The sequence below is a fragment of the Salmo salar genome, chromosome ssa15 (genome assembly GCF_905237065.1).
Source record: "Salmo salar chromosome ssa15, Ssal_v3.1, whole genome shotgun sequence".
Taxonomy (NCBI): domain Eukaryota; kingdom Metazoa; phylum Chordata; class Actinopteri; order Salmoniformes; family Salmonidae; genus Salmo; species Salmo salar.
The window spans coordinates 3,609,528-3,633,108 of NC_059456.1; the positions used below are offsets into that span (position 1 = coordinate 3,609,528).

General features: G+C 44.6%; 1 protein-coding gene and 1 long non-coding RNA gene across 7 annotated transcripts; both read left to right on the plus strand.

Annotated features, from left to right (window-relative positions):
- Positions 1–13,151: 13,151 nt before the first annotated feature.
- LOC123727191 (uncharacterized) lies at positions 13,152–16,509 on the plus strand. 6 transcript variants are annotated; one of them, XR_006759104.1, is made up of 3 exons: positions 13,314–13,350; positions 13,479–13,548; positions 14,110–16,509. It is a non-coding gene; the product is annotated as an uncharacterized lncRNA (long non-coding RNA). The 6 variants fall into 6 exon arrangements; XR_006759107.1 differs by having other exon boundaries at positions 13,321–13,350; positions 13,467–13,552; XR_006759106.1 differs by having other exon boundaries at positions 13,333–13,350; positions 13,479–13,552.
- Positions 16,510–19,546: 3,037 nt separating this feature from the next.
- Positions 19,547–21,958, plus strand: LOC106570855 (uncharacterized). The gene is made up of 2 exons (XM_014143425.2): positions 19,547–20,108; positions 20,682–21,958. Exons 1-2 carry the CDS (start codon positions 19,647–19,649, stop codon positions 21,423–21,425), a joined length of 1,206 nt encoding a protein of 401 aa, XP_013998900.1. The 5' UTR covers positions 19,547–19,646; the 3' UTR covers positions 21,426–21,958.
- The last annotated feature ends 1,623 nt before the right edge of the window (positions 21,959–23,581 follow it).

Genomic DNA, 23,581 nt, shown 5'->3' on the forward strand with positions numbered 1-23,581 from the left:
TGAGTATAAAAAAACTATAATGGTTATACATTTACATTTTATATTAATACATATTCATTAATCAAGGTTATATTGGTTATAGTGGTTGCTGGAGTTGCAATTAAGTATTGTCCATCTCTGTTTGATTTAGTTTCATGGATTGCATTTCAATATCCTTCTCCACTTTTTGTTGTACTTGCTGGGGTTGCGTTTCAGAATTCACCACCCCTGTTTGTTGTTGTTGCCTTTCAGTATCTGATTGTTCTGAACTGGACTGGAACATAGTGTTGATTTGATAAATTATACCATTATCTAGTTCAGATATAATGCTAAAATGAAGGTTGTCAAGGGTGATCACTCTATCTTCCACCTCAGGATGGGTGGTGCTGCCGCCTCCTCCCTGTATGTTTCTATGGGCTGCATTCGGAAAGCGTAGTAGGTCTCTGCTTTTAATAACTACACACTCCTGAGCTGTTTTCTTTAAGTCTTTTTCAATAACAATTTCTGTCTCTTCCCAAATATTCTCCTCAAATAGTTCCCTGTGATAAGGTCTGACACCCTTGCAAGATCTACAAAAGATATCCCTCCAAGGTACTGCAGTCAGAATGGAATTCACAACAAGTAGAACCAGAACGAGTCCTGAGCCGCGAACCTGAAACAAAATTAGCAAACGTTCAAGCAAACTGAACGCACCCCTGGTCTCCACCCCCCCTAAACCTCTGGTCTCCACCCCCCCTCAATACTGGTCTACACCCCCCTCAATACTCTGGTCTTCACCCCCCCCCCCAATACTCTGGTCTCCCCCCCCCCCAATACTCTGGTCTTCACCCCCCTCAATACTCTGGTCTCCACCCCCCCTCAAAACTCTGGTCTCCACTCCACCTCAATAGTCTGGAGACTTTTAAAAATCAATTACAATTAAATAATTAAAGGTACTTACCATGGAGTCCCTTTTGAAATTAGTTTGCTTTTCTAGGTCCTCTTGGTAGGTTCTGGTATCAGTGATGGATCTGCAGGGACTCTCTGTTCTGTGATAGCACACGTACCAGTCCCCATCCATAAACACAGTCACAACCCACAGCAACCCTATAGAGGCTGCTTTAATGAAGATTCCCAACAGTCTTCCCCACAAATTACATCTGCATCTGCATGTAATTCTCAAGACTCGTTGAAACTCTGCATCCATCCAGAGAGTCAAGAGAAACAAGATCAGAAATGGAAACACCATGTAGAAGATACACTGTTCAGAGGTAATGTCTGGTTTAATAACATCATGTTCACAAGAGCATTTTAGTTGATCATCAAACACAACGTGGTAAAGAATAAGAACAAAGAAGGTCATGTAAAAATTGACTGAACTTCTCACTCGTTCTAACAGAATGTCAAATGCTGGCTTGAAGTGCTCAATCATGATCAGAGTTTCTACAGCGTCTCCTGACTACCGTCCCGTCTACTTTCCTCTCCCCAGATGAACAGAGTGATGATGTTAGTTCCTGGTACACCTCTACTAGTGTGGTTACGCTGGTCTCCATCCCTTCAATATTTTGGTTTCAACCCCCCTTCAAAACTCTGATCTCCACCCCCCTCAAAACTCTGGTCCCCCCTCCCACTCCAGATAGGACAGACTGACACTTGCCCCGCATCACACAGGCTATTGCAGCATGGATACTGGAGACTGAGACAGGGGGGACTGACCAACATTGACTCTTCATAATGAACAGCATAAACATGAATAGAATTGCAAAGTGAAAACCAAAGCTGTGGTAAATTGAAGACAGGAGATAAAGACTGTTAATATTATTGACTTTGTAGTTAAATTGTTCTTTAAAGGGAGACATAAAGACAGAATATAATCAACAGTAACAAAATATGAATTTTATCATCAAGGACAAAAACAATAATTCACTGGTTATATTAACACATATTCATTAATGAAGGTTACACTGTTTATAGCCTAGAAATAAAGATGATTTAGCTCTGTCAACCATCACTGTGGTCTAACAGGCTCATGTTTTCCACCCTGCTGCTTGCCCCGCCTCCTCCCTGTGTGGTGGGGGTTGTAGATGTTGGCCTGTCTCCTCCCGGTGTGGTGGGGGTTGTAGATGTTGGCCTGTCTCCTCCCTGTGTGGTGGGGGTTGTAGATCTTGGCCTGTCTCCTCCCTGTGTGGTGGGGGTTGTAGATGTTGGCCTGTCTCCTCCCTGTGTGGTGGGGGTTGGAGGGGCTGCAGTTGAAGGGGGCTGTATAGTTTTCCACTGCTTTCCCTGTCTCCTCCCTGTGTGGTGGGTGTTTGTAGATGTTGGCTTTTCTCCTTCCTGTGATTTGATATCCCTCCAAGGTATTGCAGACAGAATAGAACAGATGTCCCGCCAAAGTATTGCAGTCAGAATAGAACAGATATCCTTCCAAGGTATTGCAGTCAGAATTGAATTCACAACATGCAGAACCAGAACCAGTACCAAGCCATAAACCTGAAACAAAATGTGTTTTCATGTTAAAGGTCATCGAATATTTAGAGCAAACAAGACTCTGGTGTCCACCCCCCCACTCTTAATACTCTGGTGTCCAACCCCCCCAAGCTTAATACTCTGGGGTCCACCCCCCCACCACACTTCATACTCTGGTGTCCAACCCCCCCAAGCTTAATACTCTGGTGTCCACCCCCCCAGTGAGTTATTAGCCCAGTTATAGCTAATTTCTAGTTAGCAATGGGGGAGTGTTTGCTTCCTACAAGAGCACAAAACGTGTGCATTTCTAGCCATCTGAAAAGCAAGTCAGGTAAAGAGCCCTGCATATTTTTCCAAAAGTCTCATGGAATGTAGGCCTACATTGAACACCACACATTGGCTGCTACTGTAGGCTGAATGATAGAACAGCTTTTTCCGTGTTGAAATGTTATGGGATACATTTTCTCCTTTGTTTTTGATGATAGGTCAATCTGATTGGCCTACATTATGATCAGTAGACTTCTTGGCCACTGTTATAACTGTAACTTAAAGCGGGAACAGCCTCAGTGTTTACAATAAACGCCCGCTGCAGAAGTTGCACAGAATTTTCACAACTTTCAAGTAACCCCTCTTTTACGCTACTGCTACTCTCTCTGTATCATATATGCATAGTCACTTTAACCATATCTACATGTACATACTACCTCAATCTGTTGCGTTATTGTATTAAGTGGTAGGTGAAGGAGTCAAGCGCAGGAGAGCAGAGATGTCCAAGTAACGTCTTTTAATAGGCAAGTCCACAACAATAGGGTCAGGTACAATACCAAATAAACGCCCACGACAAAAGACAACACAGTTACTCACGGAAGGAGGACAAACCACGCTCCTTGAACTTATACACAATCGGTATATACGTGAACATAACTGAGGCACAACCTCAACGAGCAACATGAAACTAATAATTCCGCACAAACCTAAGCAGGCAACAGGGGTAATTAACACACAGAAATTAAAGTAAATGAAACCAGATGTGAAAAGACAAAACAAACGGAAAAGGAAAAATGGATCGGTGATGGCTAGTAGGCCGGCGACACCGACCGCCGAGCACCGCCTGAACAGCGAGAGGAAGCACCTTCGGTGGAAGTCGTGACAGTACCCCCCCCTGACGCACGTCTCCCGCAGCGCACCGACGCCGGCCTCGAGGACGACCCGGAGGACGAGGCGCAGGACGATCCGGATGGAGGCGGTGAAACTCCCTCAGCATTGATGGGTCTAATACGTCCTCCACCGGCACCCAGCGTCTCTCCTCCGGGCCGTAACCCTCCCAATCCACGAGGTACCGAAGGCGCCTCACCCGACGCCTCGAGTCCAGTATGGACCGAACTGTATATGCCGGGGCCCCCTCGATGTCCAAGGGGGGCTGAGGGACCTCCCGCACCTCAGCTTCTTGAAGCGGACCAGCCACCACCGGCCTGAGGAGAGATACATGAAACGAGGGGTTAATACGGTAATAAGGGGGGAGCTGTAACCTATAACACACCTCGTTTATTCTCCTCAGGACTTTAAATGGCCCCACAAACCGCAGACCCAGCTTCCGGCAGGGCAGGCGGAGGGGCAGGTTTTGGGTCGAGAGCCAGACCCGGTCCCCTGGTGCGAACACCGGGGCCTCACTGCGGTGACGGTCAGCGCTTGCCTTCTGCCGCCCTTTGGCCCGTTTAACCTCTATGGGCTAGGTGGGACGTTTGCGTCCCACCCTAGTCAACAGCCAGTGGAATGCCGTGGCGCGATATTCAAATACCTTAGAAATGCTATTACTTCAATTTCTCAAACATATGACAATTTTACACCATTTTAAAGACAAGACTCTCGTTAATCTAACCACACTGTCCGATTTCAAAAAGGCTTTACAATGAAAGCAAAACATTAGATTATGTCAGCAGAGTACCCGGCCAGAAATAATCAGACACCCATTTTTCAAGCTAGCATATAATGTCACAAAAACCAAAACCACAGCTAAATGCAGCACTAACCTTTGATGATCTTCATCAGATGACACTCCTAGGACATTATGTTATACAATACATGCATGTTTTGTTCAATCAAGTTCATATATCAAAAACCAGCTTTTTACATTAGCATGTGACTAGCATGTGACTAGCATTCCCACCGAACACTTCCGGTGAATTTACTAAATTACTCACGATAAACGTTCACAAAAAAATAACATTATTTTAAGAATTATAGATACAGAACTCCTTTATGCAATCGCTATGTCCGATTTTAAAATAGCTTTTCGGTGAAAGCACATTTTGCAATATTCTGAGTAGATAGCCCGGCCATCACAGGCTAGCTATTTTCACACCCACCAAGTTTGGTACTCACCAAACTCAGATTTACTATAAGAAAAATTGGATTACCTTTGCTGTTCTTCGTCAGAATGCACTCCCAGGACTTCTACTTCAATAACAAATATTGGTTTGGTTCCAAATAATCCATAGTTATATCCAAATAGCGGCGTTTTGTTTGTGCGTTCAAGACACTATCCGAAGGGTAAAGAAGGGTGACGCGCCCGGCGCGTTTCATGACAAAAAAATGCTAAATATTCCATCACCGTACTTCGAAGCATGTCAAACGCTGTTTAAAATCAATTTTTATGCGATTTTTCTCGTAAAAAAACGATAATATTCCGACCGGGAGTCGTTGTTTTCGTTCAAAGACTGAAAATGTAAACATGGAGTCGTCTCGTGCACGCGCGCACCAGTCTCATTGTTCTCAGATCGACCACTTACCAAATGCGCTACTGTTTTTCAGCTATGGCCTGCAAAGTCATCATTCAACGTTCAGTCGCCTTTTGAGAGCCTATGGGAGCGTTAGAAAATGTCACGTTATGCCAGAGATCCCCTGTTTTGGATAGAGAAGATCAAGAAGGCCAAGAAATGGTCAGAGAGAGCGCTTCCTGTTTTGAATCTTCTCAGGTTTTGGCCTGCCAAATGAGTTCTGTTATACTCACAGACACCATTCAAACAGTTTTAGAAACTTTAGGGTGTTTTCTATCCAAATCAAACAATTATATGCATATTCTAGTTACTGGGCAGGAGTAGTAACCAGATTAAATCGGGTACGTTTTTTATCCGGCCGTGCAAATACTGCCCCCTATCCCCAACAGGTTAAGGTACCCGTGGGCGGCCTCCCAGGTCTCCCTCCAGCGCCTCACCCATTCGTTCACCACAGGAACCTCGGTCTTGCTCTGATGCTACGGTACCAGGACCGGCTGATAACCCATCACACACTGGAAGGGCGATAGGTTCGTGGCGGAGTGAGTTCTGGGCCATCTCTGCCCATGGGATGAACTTCGCCCACTCCCCTGGCTGGTCCTGGCAATACGACCGCAGAAACCTACCCACATCCTGGTTTACTCTCTCCACCTGCCCATTACTCTCGGGGTGAAAACCCGAGGTAAGGCTGACCGAGACCCACAGATGCTCCATGAACGCCTGCCTTCCAAACCCTGGACGTGAACTGGGGACCCCGATCAGAAACTATGTCCTCAGGCACCCCGTAGGGCCGGAAGACGTGTGTAAACAGGGCCTCCGCAGTCTGTAGGGCCGTAGGGAGACCGGGCAAAGGGAGGAGACGACAGGACTTAGAAAACCGATCCACAACGACCAGGATCGTGGTGTTGCCCTGTGAGGGAGACAGATTGGTCAGGAAGTCCACAGACAGGTGTGACCAAGGCCGCTGTGGAACGGGAAGGGGTTGTAACTTCCCTCTGGACAGGTGCCTAGGAGCCGTGCACTGAGCGCACCCCGAGCAGGAGGACACATAAACCCTCACGTCCTTGGCCAAAGTGGACCACCAGCACTTCCCACTAAGACATCGCACCATCCTACCAATGCCTGGATGACCAGAGGAGGGTGACGTGTGAGCCCATCAGATCAACCTGTCGCGAACTTCAAGCAGAACGTACACCCGTCCAGCAAGACACTGTGGTGGAGTAGGCTCTGAACGCGACGTCCGCTTGATGTCTGCGTCCACCTCCCACACCACCGGTGCCACCAGACAAGAGGCCGGAAGTATGGGAGTGGGATTGATGGACCGCTCTTCTGTATCATACAGTTGGGAGAGTACGTCTGCCTTAGTGTTCTGGGAACCTGGTCTGTATGATATAGTAAACCTAAATCGGTGAAAAACATAGCCCACCTTGCCTGGCGAGGGTTCAGTCTCCTAGCCACCCGGATGTACTCCAGATTACGTCTGGTCAGTCCAGATGAGAAAAGGGTGTTGAGCCCTCTCAAGCCAATGTCTCTACACATTCAGAGCCTTGACGACAGCCAACAACTCCCGATCCCCCACGTCATAGTTTCGCTCCGCCGGGCTGAGCTTCCTCGAAAAGAAAGCACAGAGGCGGAACTTCAGTGGCGTACCCGAGCGCTGTGAGAGCACGGCTCCAATCCCAGCCTCAGTCACGTCCACTATGAATGCCAAAGAGGGATCCAGATGAGCCAGCACGGGAGCCGAGGTAAACGGAGCCTTCAGACGAGCAAAAGCTCTGTCCGCCTCAGCCGACCACCGCAGACGCACCAGTCCCCCCTTCAGCATTGAGGTAATGGGAGCAGCCACCTGCCCAAAACCCCGGATAAACCTCCAGTAGTGGTTGGCAAACCCTAAAAACCGCTGCACCTCCTTTACCGTGGTTGGAGTCGGCCAATTACGCACGGCTGCAATGCGGTCACACTCCATCACCAACCCTGATACGGAAATGTGATATCCTAGGAAGGAGACGGCCTGTTTGAAGAACAAGCATTTCTCAGCCTTGACATACAGGTCATGCTCCAACAGTCACCCAAGTACTTTGCGCACCAGAGACACGTGCGGTGCGTGTGGCGGAATATACCAGAATGTCATCGATATAAACCACCACACCCTGCTCGTGCAGGTCCCTGAGAATCTCGTATACAAAGGATTGGAAGATTGCTGGAGCATTCTTCAACCCGTATGGCATGACAAGGTACTCATAATGGCTGGATGTGGTACTAAACGCTGTCTTCCACTCATCTCCCTCCCGGATACACACCAAGTTATACGTGCTCCTGAGATCCAGTTTTGTGAAGAAGTGTGCTCCGTGAAATGATTTAATTGCCGTGGCGATGAGAGGAAGCGGGTAACTGTACCCCACTGTGATGGATTTTAGACCTCTATAGTCAATGCACGGACGCAGACCTCCCTCCTTCTTCACAAAAAAGAAACTCGAGGAGGCAGGTGACGTGAAGGGCCGAATGTACCCCTGCCCCAGAGATTCAGAGAAATATGTCTCCATAGCCACCGTCTCCTCCTGTGACAGGGGATACACGTGACTCCTGGGAAGTGAGGCGTATACCAGGAGATTTATCACACAATCCCCTCGTTGATGAGGTGGTAATTGGGTCGCCTTCTTTTTACAGAAGGCTATAGCCAAATCGACATATTCTGAGGGAATGCGCACGGTGGAGATTTGGTCTGGTGTCTCCACCATCATTGCACCGATGGAAACTCCTACACACCTGCCTGAGCACTCCTCTGACCACCCCTTTAGAGCCCTCTGTTGCCACGAAATCTTGGGGTTGTGACAGGCCAACCAGGGGATCCCCAGCACCACTGTAAATGCAGGAGAATCAATGAGGAATAGACTAATTCTGTCCTCATGACCCTCCTGCGTAACCATGCCCAGTGGAGCCGTGGACTCCCTGACTAGCCCTGACCCTAATGGTCGACTATCTAAAGAGTGCACTGGGAAGGGTTTATCAATCCGAACAAGGGGATCCCTAAACTATGCGCAAAACCGCGGTCAATAAAATTCCCCGCTGTGCCTGAATCTACTAGCGCCTTAAGCTGGGAATGAGGGGAAAACTCAGGAAAAGAAATCAACACATACATGTGACCAACAGGGGACTCTGGGTGAGCCTGGTGCCGACTCACCTGGGGGGTCCGAACAGTGCTCGGCCTGCCGTCTCGACTCCCACAAGAGCCCCACCAGCACCGGTCAGCAGTGTGCCCTCTACGACCACAGCTGGTGCAGGAAAGGGCTCCTCCTCCGGTCGCCCTCGCTGCAGCACCTCCTAGCTCCATGGGCGTTGGAGCGGAGGTGCTGCGGGATGAAACTGACAGGGCCCGATCCGGACATCCGCGGGTAGCCAGCAAGTTGTCCAGCCGAATGAACATGTCCACCAGCTGGTCCAAGGTGAGGGTGGTGTCTCTACAGGCTAGCTCCCTACGGACGTCCTCGCGAAACTGCACCTATAGTGATCGATCAGGGCCCTGTCGTTCCATCCCGTGCCGGCGGCCAAGGTCCGGAACTCCAGGGCGAAGTCCTGTGCGCTCCTCGTCTCCTGCCTCAGATGAAACAGATGTTCACCCGCCTCTCGGCCCTCAGGTGGGTGGTCGAACACTGCCCGGAAGCGGCGGATGAACTCTGTGTAGTGGTCCTTCGCCGAGTCTACCTCGTTCCACACCGCGTTGGCCCACTCCAGGGCTTTGCCTGAGAGGCAGGAGATGAGGGCGTTCACGCTCTCACCTCCCGAAGGAGCCGGGTGAACGGTTGCCAGGTATAGCTCCAGCTGGAATAGGAACCCCTGGCAGCCGGCAGCCGGCCCATCGTACTCCCTCGGGAGCGCGAGCCGAATTCCATTGGGACCAGGCAACGAAGGAGATTGTTGTGGGACTGGTTGGAGTGTGGCTGGTGGAGGTGTAGGAAGGCCACCTCTCTCCCATCTTTCCATCGACGCCACCCCCTTGAATCATCGCGGTCCCCAGACGGTGTAATACTGCCGTGTGGTGTTGCACGCGCTCCTCCATAGATGTCGGGAGCGTGTCAGCTCCTGCTGACTCCATAATAATGCGGTGCGGGATTCTGTTGCGTTATTGTATTAAGAGGTAGGTGAAGGAGTCAAGTGCAGGAGAGCAGAGATGTCCAAGTAGCGTCTTTTAAATAAGTTAAGAACAAATTCTTATTTACAATGACCGCCTACTGGGGAACAGTGCGTTCTGCATACTTCTTTTCTGCCTGGTTCAGTGGCAGAACAACAGTTTTTACCTTGTCAGGTCAGGGATTTGAACCAGCAACCCTTCAGTTACTGGCCCAATACTCTACCCACTAGCCTGAGTGAGTGCTAACGATAATCTTTATTGTAGTTTGCTCATATAGTAGCTAATCAGAACATTTTGCTAGCATGTTATACAAGTGGGTTTTTCTCTTCACTTGCATAGTAGCCTGGCCTACTCCCGACCAAAAGCCTGTAACTTGTCTGATAATCAATCAATATGATTTGGTTTCACAGAATCTGTCTGTGTAATATTTGGTTCATTGATCTGTGGCTGGACAAGTGGAAGTGGTAGCTAATGTATTCTTTTTCTCATTTATCACTGATCAGAAACATTTAGCATGTAATAATGAAGACTAAATCAAGAGTAATATTTATCACACTATGTTGATGAGCTCATAGCCCTCCTCTCTCTTTAACCTGTTGGGGGTAGGGGGCAGTATTGACACGGCCGGATAAAAAACGTACCCGATTTAATCTGGTTACTACTCCTGCCCAGTAACTAGAATATGCATATTGGCTTTGGATAGAAAACACCCTAAAGTTTCTAAAACTGTTTGAATGGTGTCTGTGACGTTCAGACCTAGCATACCCACCGCAAACTTCCGGTGAATTTACTAAATTACTCACGATAAACATTCACAAAAAACATAACAATTATTTTAAGAATTATAGATACAGAACTCCTTTATGCACTCGCTATGTCCGATTTGAAAATAGCTTTTCGGTGAAAGCACATTTTGCAATATTCTGAGTAGATAGCCCAGCCATCACGGGCTAGCTATTTAGACACCCACCAAGTTTAGCCCTCACCAAAGTCAGATTTACTATAAGAAAAATGTTATGACATTTGCTGTTCTTCATCAGAATGCACTCCCAGGACTTCTACTTCAATAACAAATGTTGGTTTGGTTCAAAATAATCCATAGTTGTGTTCAAATATCCTCTGTTTTGTTCGTGCGTTCAAGACACTATCCGAAGGGTAAATAAGGGTGACGTGCCCGAAGCGTTTCGTGACAAAAAAATTCTAAATATTCCATTACCGTACTTCGAAGCATGTCAACCGCTGTTTAAAATCAATTTGTATGCCATTTTTCTCGTAAAAAAGCGATAATATTCCGACCGGGAGTCGTTGTTTTAGTTCAAAGACAGAGAAAATAAAAACATGGGGTCGCCTCGTGCACTCGCCTCAATCTCATTGTCCTCTGATAGACCACTTACCAAAGGCGTTAATGTTTTTCAGCCAGGGGCTGCAAAGACATCATTCAGCTTTTTCCCGGGTTCTGAGAGCCTATGGGAGCCGTAGGAAGTGTCACGTTACAGCAAAGATCCTCAGTTTTCAATAAAGAGAGTCAAGAAGCCCAAGGAATTGTCAGACAGGACACTTCCTGTAAGGAATCTTCTCAGGTTTTTGCCAGCCATATGAGTTCTGTTATACTCACAGACACCATTCAAACAGTTTTAGAAACTTTAGGGTGTTTTCTATCCAAAGCCAATAATTATATGCATATTCTAGTTTCTGGGCAGTAGTAATAACCAGATTAAATCGGGTACGTTTTTTATCCGGCCGTGTAAATACTGCCCCCTATCCCTAACAGGCTAAGAAAACTTTTTTGTAGAGCGTTTAACACAAAGGGGCCAGATGATTATAAAACTGTATCATCTGCATATAAATGGATGAGAGAACTTCCTACTCCCTGAGCTATGTTGTTGATGTAAATTGAGACGAGCGTGGGGCCTGGTATTAAGCCTTGGGGTACTCCCTTGGTGACAGGCAGTGGCTGGGACAGCAGATGTTCTCACTTTATAGAATGCACTATTTGAGAGAGGTAGTTATTAATCTAGAAGAAAAATAAACAAACACCTAGTAAGGCGAGGTGCTGGCTAGCGGAGTAGAAAACTTGAAAATAAGGGAGAGCCGCACACTCTAGGAGCTCAGATGCCTGCCCACAAGAATGGAATCGTCTACAGTAGTTGCCAAGTCAATAGAAATAGAGCACAATATTGCTTAGAATCAAGTGCAATGGTGATGTCATTGAGGACCTTTAAGGTTGCATTGACACATCCATAACCTGAGCGGAAACCAGATTGCATACCAGAGAGAATACTATAGACATCAAGAAAGCCAGTCAGTTGATTATTGACAAGTTTTTCCAACACTTTTGATAAACAGGGCAAAATAGAAATGTACCTATAACATTTAAATTCAGCTTGATCTCCCCTTTAAAGCTGTCATTGTTGTTTTGTTTTTTCACAAATGTGTATGTCAAATCAAATCAAATTGTATTGGTCACATACACGTGTTTAGCAGATGTTATTGTAGGTGTAGCGAAATGCTTGTGTTATGCTTGCTGTTATGTCTGGTTTATGCCATGTCTGACCATCTCACAGTGCATTTTCTTGTTCTGTGAAAGTCGGACAATAAAGAAATGTCTAATCCAGGCTAATGTGGTTCAAGAGTTTTCTTAACAGCACAAACAGATCTGGGACCAGGCTAACTTGCAGGTGTGATGTTGAGAAAAGGCAGAGGCTACATTAAAGCCTGGTCTCAGATCAGTTTGTGCTGTATTGCCAACTCCCTGTCCATTAGAATTGTCTAAACAGCACAAACAGAACAGGGACCAGGCTATGATGACATCACAAAGGGAAAGGATGACATCACAACTTTGATCAGCCATGTTGCTCTGTGTTGGTAGTTTGTTGTTGTTTGTTGTGGCATTGTTCTAGAGGCCCAAACAGAAAGACACACAGAAGAACACACTGTTGCTGAATGAATGCATCTCTTCCTTTACAGAAAGAAAACATTAGGAGAAGAGGTGAGTGACATGTCATTTTGATGACATAAATCAATGTCCAACAGAATGTTGCAACACTACTCTTTAGATTGGAAAACAATGTTTAAGGACCATTTCTGACTGATTGGAGCTAGAGCTGCCTGGTGCTAGATGGACAGGATTTGCCATTTTGGGTCTACTCTATTGGTCAACTAGCCAGGCAGGATTAACCTAGCACAGATTTTTATTTTAGTTTTTATTTCACATTTATTTAACTAGGCAAGTCAGTTAAGAACAAATTCTTATTTACAATGACGGCCTACCTCAGCCAAACCCAGACAACGCTGGGTCAATTGTGTGCCGCCCTATGGGACTCCCAATCACGGCCGGGTGTGATGCAGCCTGCACATCTAGTTCATGGTGAATATTATTACAATGTTTCAGTTGATAACCAGTCACATCTAGATCATGGTGAATATTATTACAATGTTTCAGTTGATAACCAGTCACATCTAGTTCATGGGGAATATTATTACAATGTTTCAGTTGATAACCAGTCACATCTAGTTCATGGTGAATATTATTACAATGTTTCAGTTGATAACCAGTCACATCTAGTTCATGGTGAATATTATTACAATGTTTCAGTTGATAACCAGTCACATCTAGTTCATGGTGAATATTATTACAATGTTTCAGTTGATAACCAGTCACATCTAGTTCATGGTGAATATTATTACAATGTTTCAGTTGATAACCAGTCACATCTAGTTCATGGACCAGAGGTCCACAATTCACATATTTGGCATTTGTTTGGGGCGGGGGTCAAAGTATATTGATGATTGGTAACGCTTTACTTGACCACCAGCACCATAACACGTTTTGACATTTAATTTTTTTTTTTGCATCCCCTTTAGCTCTTACAAAAGCAGCAGCTGCTCTTCCTGTAGTCCACAAAAAAACAGGAAACATGACATAATACAGAACATTAATAGACAGAACAGCTCAAAGACAGAACTACATCAATACTTTGTAGAATCACCTTTGGCAGTGATTACAGCTGTGAGTCTTTCTGGGTAAGTCTCTTAGAGCTTTCCACATCTGGATTGTTCATCATTTTCCTATTATTCTTTTCATAATTCTTCGAGCTCTGTCAAATTGTTTGTTGATCATTGCTAGACAACCATTTCAGGTTTTGCCATAGATTTTCAAGCAAGTTCAAGTCAAAACTGTATCTCGGCATTCATCCCAGTCATCAGAAACAGAGCATTGGGGTAGGTGCGTGTCTGACATCAATGCGTGCGCAATTACAATGATAATTTAACATGTTCTATTTCAGAAAATGTTATATAACGTTAACATACTGTTGACAAGTAGGCTATGGTGTAATGGAATGTTTTCCCTTCTGTGGTTGGTTTTGTGGGGTTTGACACGCTTATGTATAAAAGTTGACACTCTTACACCATAAAATTACTACCGTGGTAGTGTCGTGGAAATTACCACTATGGACTCAAAGTCAAAGTTAAATGAACAGATCTCTATTATCATGGCCGGAGAGGTTACAACAAACTAAATAGTCAAAGTAGAAGTCTGTTAGAAGCTCTGAAGGGGTGCTCCTCTTCAACCCGTTGTACTGAAACTCGGCGTCTCTGCTCTCAGTTTGCAATAAACTAATAATGACCTGTCACACGTGGCATCTAGGCGTTGGGCTAAAGTAACAATGTGCTTTCTGTTATTCTTTCAGTTCCCTTCCTGAGAGAAAAGTCACAGAAAATCCTGTGATGACCCTCCCACTCTGTCTGCCAAATTATATTTTCTCTTGTTTTCCTTAATAGGATGTCGGTGGGCAGAGCTGGGAGGGTCGTCAGCGACATGGCACACACACACCTGGGCCCGGGTGTGTCCCGGGATGAATACACTTCTTCCCCATTCATTGAGGAGACTCTCTCCATGCAGACACACAGATAGAGTTTGGTTGTGGCCATCTTGTGGCTGTTTTGTTTGTTTGTTCGTTTGCTTTGGCACCTTTCACCACCCGTCATTATCACATTTATGCACGCAAACACTCACACCACTGATTACTGACTACACACACCGTTGTTAATTGTATTTAGTTTACTTCAGTTAATAAATATATTTTGGTTAACTCCGCTTTGTCTCCCTTTTTGTTACGAACTTCGAGCCAGTTCATGACAAGTGTGGGCTCGTCCGGGATCTTGAAGGTGTTGTGTTTGGGAGAAAACGTGGAGTTAATGTTAAACTCTGTAGGTGCTTTGTTTGCATCTTTTGTTACAGATTTTTTCGAGTTGTAATGTTTGTGCCCAGTATTGGTTGCCTTTGTTTGTTTGGTAAACTTGCCACTGCATTGGATAGTTGGTTGTGTGCTGCATTGGAGAGAGTATATTGGTTAGTTGCCAGGCCCCTGCCCAGGCTGGAGACTCTTGCTTTACTCGCTGTTGGGACATTGGTCTGAGGAGGTGAGTACAAACGGCTGTGTACCTCAGTGGGAGATTTGGGTAGGGTAGTGACACTTACTACCCGGAACTATAGCCTTTCTTTTTCCCCTAATAGGCTAAGCGACATGTTTTCACTTTGGAATACGTTGGGCATGGTTATTTTGTTTGTTATTTTTATGGGCTGAGCAGTTGTCTTGGGGGCACATCTGTCGCTTTGGGGAATATGCCAGTGTGCTGGGTGGTTTATTTTCTATGCCAGCGGGCTACATTGCGTAGTTACCCACCGCAAATCCACATGAAGACTAGGGTTGAGTTATTGTAGGTTTTGGGGAAGCTCCATATATATCTCATCTCTCTTCTGTGGTGCCCAGTGTGATTGTCATTTCTCTTGTGGTCCGGTCTGGTGTGCTCAGCAGAGGGGAAGAGCGAGATATATATTTTTTGTATTTTCTTGTGACTATGTTCATTCGCTTTCCATTAGAGGAACTGTTAGAATGATGTACTAAAGAGCAGCTGTTGAAGATTGCTGAACACTACAATGTTGAAATTAGTGATAAACGACCAAAAATTCTGTTAGGTTGATATTGAAGGCCAATCTGATGGAGTGGTATTCTTGAAGTTACCACTGGGGCAGCCTCTGCCGAGGATTTGCTGTCTCCCCGTTTTGTTACAATAGCCGCCCCATCTGTTAGACCTAGTGGTCTGTCTTTTGAACAACAGAAATAACTGCTTCTAATACAACTAGAGCACGATCGTGCAAAGTATGAAAAGGAATTGGCATTTAAACAGGATTTGGAGCGTTAAAAAATCAAGTTGCAACAAGAGTGGCTACAGCTGGTTACGGAAAGAAGGTTCTCAGGGGAGAGTTTGCTCTGGGAAGTTGACCCAGATTTATCTAGGGGTTGTTCCTCTCTCGGTCGTGCCCTGGACTCGTTTGATATTTTTGGAAACTTACAGATGTTTCCAAAATTGAATGAGAAGGACTCTGAGACGTTCTTTTTGTTAGAGCTTGTTGCTGTCTCGGGCGCCCTGTTCCTGAATGTCTACGTGACTGACCATTGTTTATTTTGTTTGGCATTGTCCTGTTCTGTCGCTCCTGTCTGTTCCCTTCTGGTCTTGTTTTCTTCTTTCCTCTTAAAGGCTGCTTCCTGTGCGCAAAGGTTGCTGAGGTCTGGGGAGAACGAGGTTGGCTGGGGCAAGTGGAAGTGTGAACACGTACCCCCTCATGAATTTGGGACGCAAGCTGGGTTAATTTGGGAGGCAGGCTGGGGGAATTTGTGACGCAGGCTGGGTGAATTTGGGACGCAGGCTGGGTGAATTTGCTAGGATCCAGGGCAGTATTTTGTTTGTGACTGGTAATGTGTTCCGGGGTCCTTGTTGGTCCCCGGTTTTATGGAGCGTGACGACCCTCCCATTCTGTCTGCCAAATTATTTTTGCTCTTGTTTTCCTTAATAGGATGTCAGTGGGCGGAGCTGGGGTCGTCAGCGACACGGGACACACCTGGGCCTGGGATAAATACAGTTCTTCTCCATTCATTGAGGAGACTCTATCCATGCAGACGTACTGATAGAGTTTGGTTGTGGCAATTTTGTGGACTGTTTGTTTTGTTTTGTTTGTTTGTGTTTGTTTGTTTGCTTTGCTTTGGCACCTTTCAACACCCCACATTATCACATTTATGCACGCAAACACTCACTTACACTACTGATTACTGACTACACACAACATTGTTAATTGTGTTTAGTTCACTTCAGTTAATAAATATATTTTGTTATTCCTTATCTCCTGTTTGTCTCCCTTTTTTGTTACGAACTTCGAGCTGGTTCGTGACAATCCTAACACAATAACCAGGAGCAAAGTCACAGAACATCCTAACACAATAACAAGGATCAAAATCACAGAACATCCTAACACAATAACAAGGATCAAAATCACAGAACATCCTAACACAATAACCAGGATCAAAATCACAGAACATCCTAACACAATAACCAGGAGCAAAGTCACAGAACATCCTAACACAATAATCAGGAGACAACACGATGCATATAGTCAGGTATTTGCAGAGACACAGAGGACACAAGGTCCACTACAGTAGGTTTTGTGGGTTTTGACACTCTTATGTAGGTGTCATAACCAGCCATAAAATAACACAATATATGTCACAACAGGTGTAAATATATGTCATGACAGTTTTATGACCAGTTATGTCAGCTGTTATGACATGGTTATGACTGTGTCATAACGTGTTATGATGCTGGTTGTCAAGTAGTGTTACCTGATGATTTTCCTTAAGGTTCATGTCTGTGGGTTATATTTCAGTATGATAGACATGAATCAGAGGTAGCTAAATGTGTCTATCACAGCATTATATGTTATGACCCCTATGTAGTTAGTTGTCAACAGGATTGAGGGTATTATAAGGGAACAATCTCCTCAAACTAAGGCAATTTGATATGTTATTAACTTCCTAATACAACACATATTAAGGTATGAAACAATTGGAATGGTAATGACATCTCTATGGACCCACCTTGGGGGGTCAAAGGTCATACAAGTTTTTGGTCAGTATTGGCATCCCTAACTTCTATATTTTATTATCAAACAATACAAAATGGGAGTAATGGGTTGCATTCCAACATTACATTCTAACAAACCATGTGATGATGAGTGCATTAACTTACAGCTGGTGAAGTATTAAAACCTTAAGTATGAATCTGAGTGCTGATAGACAGTCCAGACTTTAAAGTACATGTTTGCTCCCTTTTGACAGGCCAACATCTACAACCCCCACCACACAGGGAGGAGACAGATCAACATCTACAACCCCCACCACACAGGAAGGAGACAGGCCAACATCTACAACCCGCACCACACAGGAAGGAGACAGGCCAACATCTACAACTTCCACCACACAAGGAGGAGACAGGCCAACATCTACAACCCCCACCACACAGGGAGGAGACAGGCCAACATCTACAACCCCCACCACACAGGGAGGAGACAGGCCAACATCTACAACCTCCACCAGGAAGGAGACAGGCCAACATCTACAACCCCCACCACACAGAAAGGAGACAGCAACAGAATTGTTTAGGCAACAACAACGGAAACCAGAAAAGAACAAACAAATTCAAGGGACGATAACTGAAGAAGTGGCCAGATGTCACTACTTGAGGAAGGCCCTCAACCCTAACTGTGGTGTAATACTGGTAAATGGTATAATATATTTAGCATAAAATGTGTGAAATGTCACATATTTGGTTATAATATGTAAAATGATATGGACAGTAATATTATCATACACTGTATGTGGACCGTTTGTGAAAACTGTGGCTTTCAAGAGAAATACTCAAATCAGCCACACAAAAGTAAACTGTAGCGAGCAGGGACACTGTGTTCAAGGCTACTTCTGTCTCACAACAAACTATGTTTCTGGTTAAGGTGGTAGCAATAGTTTGGTACAATACAACTAGTATGGATTATATGAGGGGGAGTGAACAACTGTGGGTGATAAACCTCAACATCTAGCCTGTATAAGCTTTCATAATGTCACAGGGTGGAAATGTGAGACGGCTAGCAAACATGGGCCTGCTACAGACTGAACAACAGGTGCTTCAAACATTGCTTAACAAAGACAGCCGTGGTGTTCCCATTGCAACACTGAACATGTACATTCTGTTCATTTTGATAAGTCTCTGAAATTAAAGGCATCATTTTCTTATTGGACATAGACACATTGAGCTGCTTCCAATACATGTCTATCACAACAAAATATAACACACAGACATGGACCTTAATGAAAATCATCATTAGACTTTGTCACCCCAAAGTGACCAAATATGTGAATTGTGGACCTCTGGTCCATGAACTAAATGTGACTGGTTATCAACTGAAACATTGTAATAATATTCACCATGAACTAAATGTGACTGGTTATCAACTGAAACATTGTAATAATATTCCCCATGAACTAGATGTGACTGGTTATCAACTTAAACATTGTAATAATATTTACCATGAACTAGATGTGACTGGTTATCAACTGAAACATTGTAATAATATTCACCATGAACTAAATGTGACTGGTTATCAACTGAAACATTGTAATAATATTCCCCATGAACTAAATGTGACTGGTTATCATCTGAAACATTGTAATAATATTCCCCATGAACTAGATGTGACTGGTTATCAACTGAACATTGTAATAATATTTACCATGAACTAGATGTGACTGGTTATCAACTGAAACATTGTAATAATATTCACCATGAACTAGATGTGACTGGTTATCAACTGAAACATTGTAATAATATTTACCATGAACTAGATATGACTGGTTATCATCTGAAACATTGTAATAATATTTACCATGAACTAGATATGACTGGTTATCAACTGAAACATTGTAATAATATTCACCATGAACTAGAAGTTTGACCTCTGACATTGTATGTTTCGAGCTTAATAATGACATTAATGGAGTAAGCAAGAGCACAAACAGATCTGGGATCTGTGGTCATTGATGGGGAATGGTATGTGGTCTATAAAAGAGCAACAGTGACACTGATACCACCCCCTCTCAAGGGGACCTATAAACTTAACTCAAAACTAATTTCAAAAGGGAGCCCATGGTGAGTACCTTTTACTTGTTATTGAAAGTCCCCAGAGTTTTTTTTGGGGGGGGGAGACCAGATTATTGAGGGGGGTGGAGACCAGATTTTTTAGTGGGGGTGGAGACCAGATTATTGAGGGGGGTGGAGCCCAGATTATTGAGGGGGGTGGAGACCAGATTATTGAGGGGGGTGGAGACCAGAGTAAGCAGACTAGTAGAGATCTACCAGAAACTAACATCATCTTTCTGTTCATCTGGAGAAAGGAAAGTAGACGGGACGGTAGTCAGGGGACGCTGTAGATGGAGAACTTCAAGCCAGCATTTGACATTCTGATCTCACAAGTACGAAAAACAGGCAGTTTTTACCTGACCTTCTTTGCTGTTTTTCTTTACCACGTTGTGTTTGACCACTTAAAATGCTCTTGTGAAGATGGAGTTAAACCAGACCTTACATATGAGCAGGTTATTTTCTACATGGTGTCTCCAGCTCTGATCTTCTTTCTCTTGACTCTCTGGATGGATGGAGAGTTTCAACGAATCTTGAGAATTACATGCAGATGCAGATTTATTTTTTTGGGAAGACTGTTGGGAATCCTCTTTAAAGCAGCCTCTATAGGGTTGCTGTGGGTTGTGTCTGTGCTTTTTGATGGGGACTGGTACGTGTGCTATCAAAGACCAAATCATAACTGCAGATACATCACGGATAATACAACATACCAAACGGACCTAGAAAAGCAAATTAATTTCAAAAGGGACTCCATGGTAAGTACCTTAGAATATTTTATTGTCCAGAGTATTGGGGGGGTGGAGACCAGAGTATTGAGGGGGTGGAGACCAGAGTATTGAGGGGGGTGGAGACCAGAGTATTGAGGGGGGGTGGAGACCAGAGTATTGAGGGGGGGGTGGAGACCAGAGTATTAATGGAGGCTGGAGACCAGAGTATTGAGGGGGGGTTGAGACCAGAGTATTGAGGGGGTGGAGACCAGAGTATTGAGGGGGGGTGGAGACCAGAGTATTAATGGAAGTTGGAGACCAGAGTATTGAGGGGGGGTGGAGACCAGGGATTTGAGGGGGTGGAGACCAGAGTATTAATGGAGGCTGGAGACCAGAGTATTGAGGGGGGGTTGAGACCAGAGTATTAATGGAAGCTGGAGACCACAGTATTGAGGGGAAGGTGGAGACCAGAGATTTGAGGGGGGGTTGGAGACCAACGTATTGAGGAGACGTGGAGACCAGAGTATTCAGGGGTGGGGGGGTGTAGAACAGAGTATTGAGGGGAGGGTGGAGACCCGGGGTGCGTTCAGTTTTCTTGAATGTTTGCATGTTTTGTTTCAGGTTTATGGCTCAGAACTGGTTCTGTTTCTGCTTTTTGGGAATTCTATTCTGACTGCAGTATCTTGGAGAGATATCTGTTCTAGACTTTGCTGGTGTATCAAACCTTACTACAAGGCACTCTATAAAGAGAATCTTTACGAAGAGACAGAAATTCTTATTGAAAAAGACTTAAAGAAAACAGCTCAGGAGTGTGTAGTTCTTTATAGCAGAGAACTACTACCGCCCCTTTTGAATGCAGCCCGTAGAAACCCCACCACACAGGGAGAAGGTGGGTCAACCATTACAGCCACCGCCACACAGGGAGGAGGCGGGGCAACCATTAAAACCACCACCACACAGGGAGGAGGCGGGGCAAGAAGCAGCACCACCCATCCTGAGGTGGAAGATAGAGTGATCACCATTGACAACCTTGATTTTAACATTATATCTGATCTATATAATCATATAATTGATCAAATCAACATAGAAGATAGAACAAGGAGGAACACGCAACCACTACTAACCTCAACTACCAACCCCCCAGCTCCCTCAACTACCACCAGCCCCACTCCCTCAACTACTACCAACCTCCCAGCTCCCTCAACTACCACCAGCCCCACTCCCTCAACTACCACCAGCCCCACTCCTTCAACTACTACCAACCCCCCAACCCCCCAGCTCCCTCAACCACCAGCCCCACTCCTTCAAGAAGACGGACAAACAACGGAAATGTTGGAAATGTCAAATCTTGGTTCTAATATGTAAAATGATATAGACATTCATAGTATCATACACTGTATGTGAACCGTTTGTGAAAACTGTGGCTTTCAAGTGAAATACTAAAATAAGCCACAAAAATAAACTGTAGCGAGTAGAGACCCTGTGTTTCTAAGGCTTCTTCTGTCTCACAATAAACTGTGTTTCTGGTTACAATTGCAGCAATAGTTTGGTACAATACAATTAGTATGGGTTATATGAGGGAGAGTGAACAACTGTGGGTGATAAACCTCAACAACTAGCCTGTATAAGTCTGTATAATGTCACAGGGTGGATATGTGAGCCGTGTGGCAAACATGAGCCTGTTAGACCACAGTGATGGTTGACAGGCTGTTCTAAATCATCTTTACTTCTAGGCTATAACCAATGTAATCTTCATTAATGCATATATGTTAATATAACCAATGAATTACTTTTGTCCTTGATGCTAAAGTTCACATTTTGTTACTGTTGATTATCGTCTGTCTTTATGTCAATCTTTAAAGAACAATTCAAATAAACTCAGCAAAAAATAAACGTCCTCTCACTGTCAACTGCGTTTATTTTCAGCAAACTTAACATGTGTAAATATTTGTATGAACATAAGATTCAACAACTGAGACAAACTGAACAAGTTCCACAGATATGTGACTAACAGAAATTGAATAATGTGTCCCTGAACAAAGGGGGGGTCAAAATCAAAAGTAACAGTCAGTATCTGGTGTGGCCACCAGCTGCATTAAGTACTGCAGTGCATCTCCTCCTCATGGACTGCACCAGATTTGCCAGTTCTTGCTGTGAGATGTTACCCCATTCTTCCACCAAGGCACCTGCAAGTTCCTGGACATTTCTGGGGGGAATGGCCCTAGCCCTCACCCTCCGATCCAACAGGTCCCAGACGTGCTCAATGGGATTGAGATCCGGGCTCTTCGCTGACCATGGCAGAACACTGATATTCCTGTCTTGCAGGAAATTGCGCACAGAACGAGCAGTATGGCTGGTGGCATTGTCATGCTGGAGGGTCATGTCAGGATGAGCCTGCAGGAAGGGTACCACATGAGGGAGGAGGATGTCTTCCCTGTAACGCACAGCGTTGAGATTGCTTGCAACAAGCCGATGATGCTGTGACACACCGCCCCAGACCATGACATACCCTCCACCTCCAAATCGATCCCGCTCCCGAGTACAGGCCTCGGCTATAACGCTCATTCCTTTGACGATAAATGTGAATCCTACCATCACCCCTGGTGAGACAAAAACCGCGACTCGTCAGTGAAGAGCACTGTTAGTGTCTTAACGACCGTTCCACAGGTGAATGTTCATTCATTGTTTATGGTTCATTGAACAAGCATAGGAAACAGTGTTGAAACCATTTACAGTGAAGATCTTTGAAGTTTAGATTTTTCTGAATTATATTTGAAAGACAGGGTCCTGAAAAAGGGACGTTTTTTTATGCTGAGTTTAATTATAATAATACTAACAACCTTTATCTCCTCCTGTCTTCAATGTACCACAGCTGTGGTTCTCACTTTTCAATACTATACATGTTTATGCCGTTCATTTTGAAAAGTCTCTGAAAATAAAATAATAGTTTTCTTTTTCCTGTACAGCCTTGATTGATCAATTAATGACTGAAACATTTGTATAATAATGGACCAAAATCAACACTGTCAGTCAACTAAAATCAACCAGCAATGATTGGGGTGATATTTGTATTGGTAAATGGGGTCCTACTCTTCCTTTTGTCATTTCCTAAAGGCCAAGCTAGGCCTTTTCAGTGGATCCACATGTAGAGAATGGTGTAACAATGGTCAGAATTCTGTGAAAATTCTGAATAGAAGGCACTGATTGGCTCTGATCAACCAGTTGGCTGTTTAAGACATCATCAACACTAAACACTAGTTGTATCTGTCAGATCAGATCTACAGTCATTTCTCTCCACTTTCTACTTTTGGATAATTGAATGATTCATAGCAGATCTTGCAGCGTGATAGGGTCAAATCAAGGTCACTATCAGCAGACTTCCTGTTGACTGCCTGAACTGCTGTTAGTCTCCTCTAAAGGTTTCAATGTACTGTCTGGTTGTAGAGAAGGAGAGAGGTAAGGAGACTAATCACTATTCACTATAACTGGCCACCAATGTTCCCTCTCTTTTTTTTCGGCAC

Excerpts from the sequence above, each read along its gene's own strand:
- LOC106570855 (XM_014143425.2), top strand. The coding sequence starts at position 19,647 with ATGGAGAACTTCAAGCCAGCATTTGACATTCTGATCTCACAAGTACGA. Across the intron at positions 20,109-20,681 it reads ATTTCAAAAGGGACTCCATG|GTTTATGGCTCAGAACTGGT; the intron begins GTAAGTACCTTA and ends GTTTTGTTTCAG.